General features: G+C 35.8%; 1 protein-coding gene across 1 annotated transcript in view; it reads left to right on the top strand.

Annotated features, from left to right (window-relative positions):
- The window catches only part of LOC104787073 (heme oxygenase 1, chloroplastic-like), a 4,315-nt gene continuing 2,878 nt past the window's right edge, over nucleotides 107-1,543 (top strand). Inside the window, exon 1 of the mRNA XM_010512578.2 lies at nucleotides 107-320. Coding sequence (XP_010510880.1) covers nucleotides 259-320 — 62 coding nt within the window. The 5' untranslated portion in view covers nucleotides 107-258. The remainder of the gene's footprint in view (nucleotides 321-1,543) is intronic.

The following is a 1,543-nucleotide window of genomic DNA, read 5'->3' as shown; positions in this document are numbered from 1 at the left end:
GGGGTAAAAAATTTTTTTTTTTTTTTTTTTTTTGTTAATAATTTTAAGTCACTATAAAAAGTATAAACAATGTTTAGTAGTAGTATTTTATTATGCTACTACTACTTGAATAATATCAATTGCCCTAATTTAAAATTTCAGTTTGGAGTTGTGTTTGTGTGTCTCTCTTCTCTATTCCTTCAAGGCAACTAAAATAACATTGCGTGACTTCTTCTGAAACCACCATCTCTACTTTGTGTGTTTCTCCGATCAAAAACTATGGCTTATTTAGCTTCGATTTCTTCATCCTTATCCATATTCAAGAATCCCCAACTCTCAAGATTCCAATTTGCTTTTTCCCCACCAAACCCACTTGTAGTTCTACGCCCTAGAGTTCAGATTCTGAGTATGCCCATGAACAAGACACCGTCTTTAGTGGTGGTCGCGGCTACGACGGCGGCTGAGAAGCAGAAGAAGAGGTATCCTGGAGAATCCAAGGGTTTTGTGGAGGAGATGAGGTTTGTGGCTATGAAACTTCATACGAAAGAGCAAGCTAAGGAAGGTGAGAAAGAGACTAAAGCTATTGAGGAACGTCCTGTGGCTAAGTGGGAGCCTACTGTTGAGGGCTACTTGAAATTTCTTGTGGACAGTAAATTGGTTTATGATACGCTTGAACAGATTATTCAAGATTCCAATTTCCCAAGTTGTGAGTTCTTTTTTTCCTCCCTTCTTTTCTTCTTTTAAGTAGTAATCATTAGACCTGATTTTAGATGGAAGAGGTGAAGTGATTTGGAGTGTTTAATATCTTTGTATCTACCCATTTGATAAAGATCGTTCCTTTGATTCAATTTTAATCTCGTTTTGGAGTTGATTCTTAGTATAATAGTTCTGTTTGATATGATTTTGGAGAATACTTCTATGTGTTAATCTTATTTATCTAGCCATTGGATAAAGATAATTTATTTGTCTCTTATCTTGTGTTGGAGTTGATTCGGTCAGATTTTTTTGGCGACTTAGTTTTGTTTTACTCTTGGATTGAGTTGGTTATTTTGATGGTCTGTATGAATGATTTGGAGAATACTTCTATACGTTTAAAGTGTTTAAATCTTAGTGTTTACCCATTTGATAACGATGATTCATTTGCCCCATTTCTTGTTTTGTACTCTTGGCCTTTATTTGGTTAAAGTGGTGCTTTGTATGAATGGTGTGCTCTTGAACTGTGGGTTTAAGGTTGAATATATTATGTACAATTTGTGTTTTGGAGGTTTGGACTTCCAATCTTAGTGTTGTCTCTTACTCGTGGTCCTCGCAAACCATACGTAGAATAAGAGTCTTCAAACAATCGATGAGGGATTATGGTTATGCTAGCTCGTAGGGACTGAGTTTCCTTATGTATTGGAAACAGATACCAGTTTGTGAAATATCTTTACACAAAAGCTGATCTTTTTTTCTAGTGTAACCTTCTCAGGATCTAATTCTGCATTATATGTTTTTCTGTAGATACTGAATTCAAGAACACGGGACTGGAAAGGGCGGATAAATTGGCCACAGATTTGGAGTGGTT

This window comes from Camelina sativa, chromosome 5, assembly GCF_000633955.1.
Source record: "Camelina sativa cultivar DH55 chromosome 5, Cs, whole genome shotgun sequence".
Lineage (NCBI taxonomy): Eukaryota > Viridiplantae > Streptophyta > Magnoliopsida > Brassicales > Brassicaceae > Camelina > Camelina sativa.
This window is presented reverse-complemented; position numbering and strand designations above follow the sequence as displayed.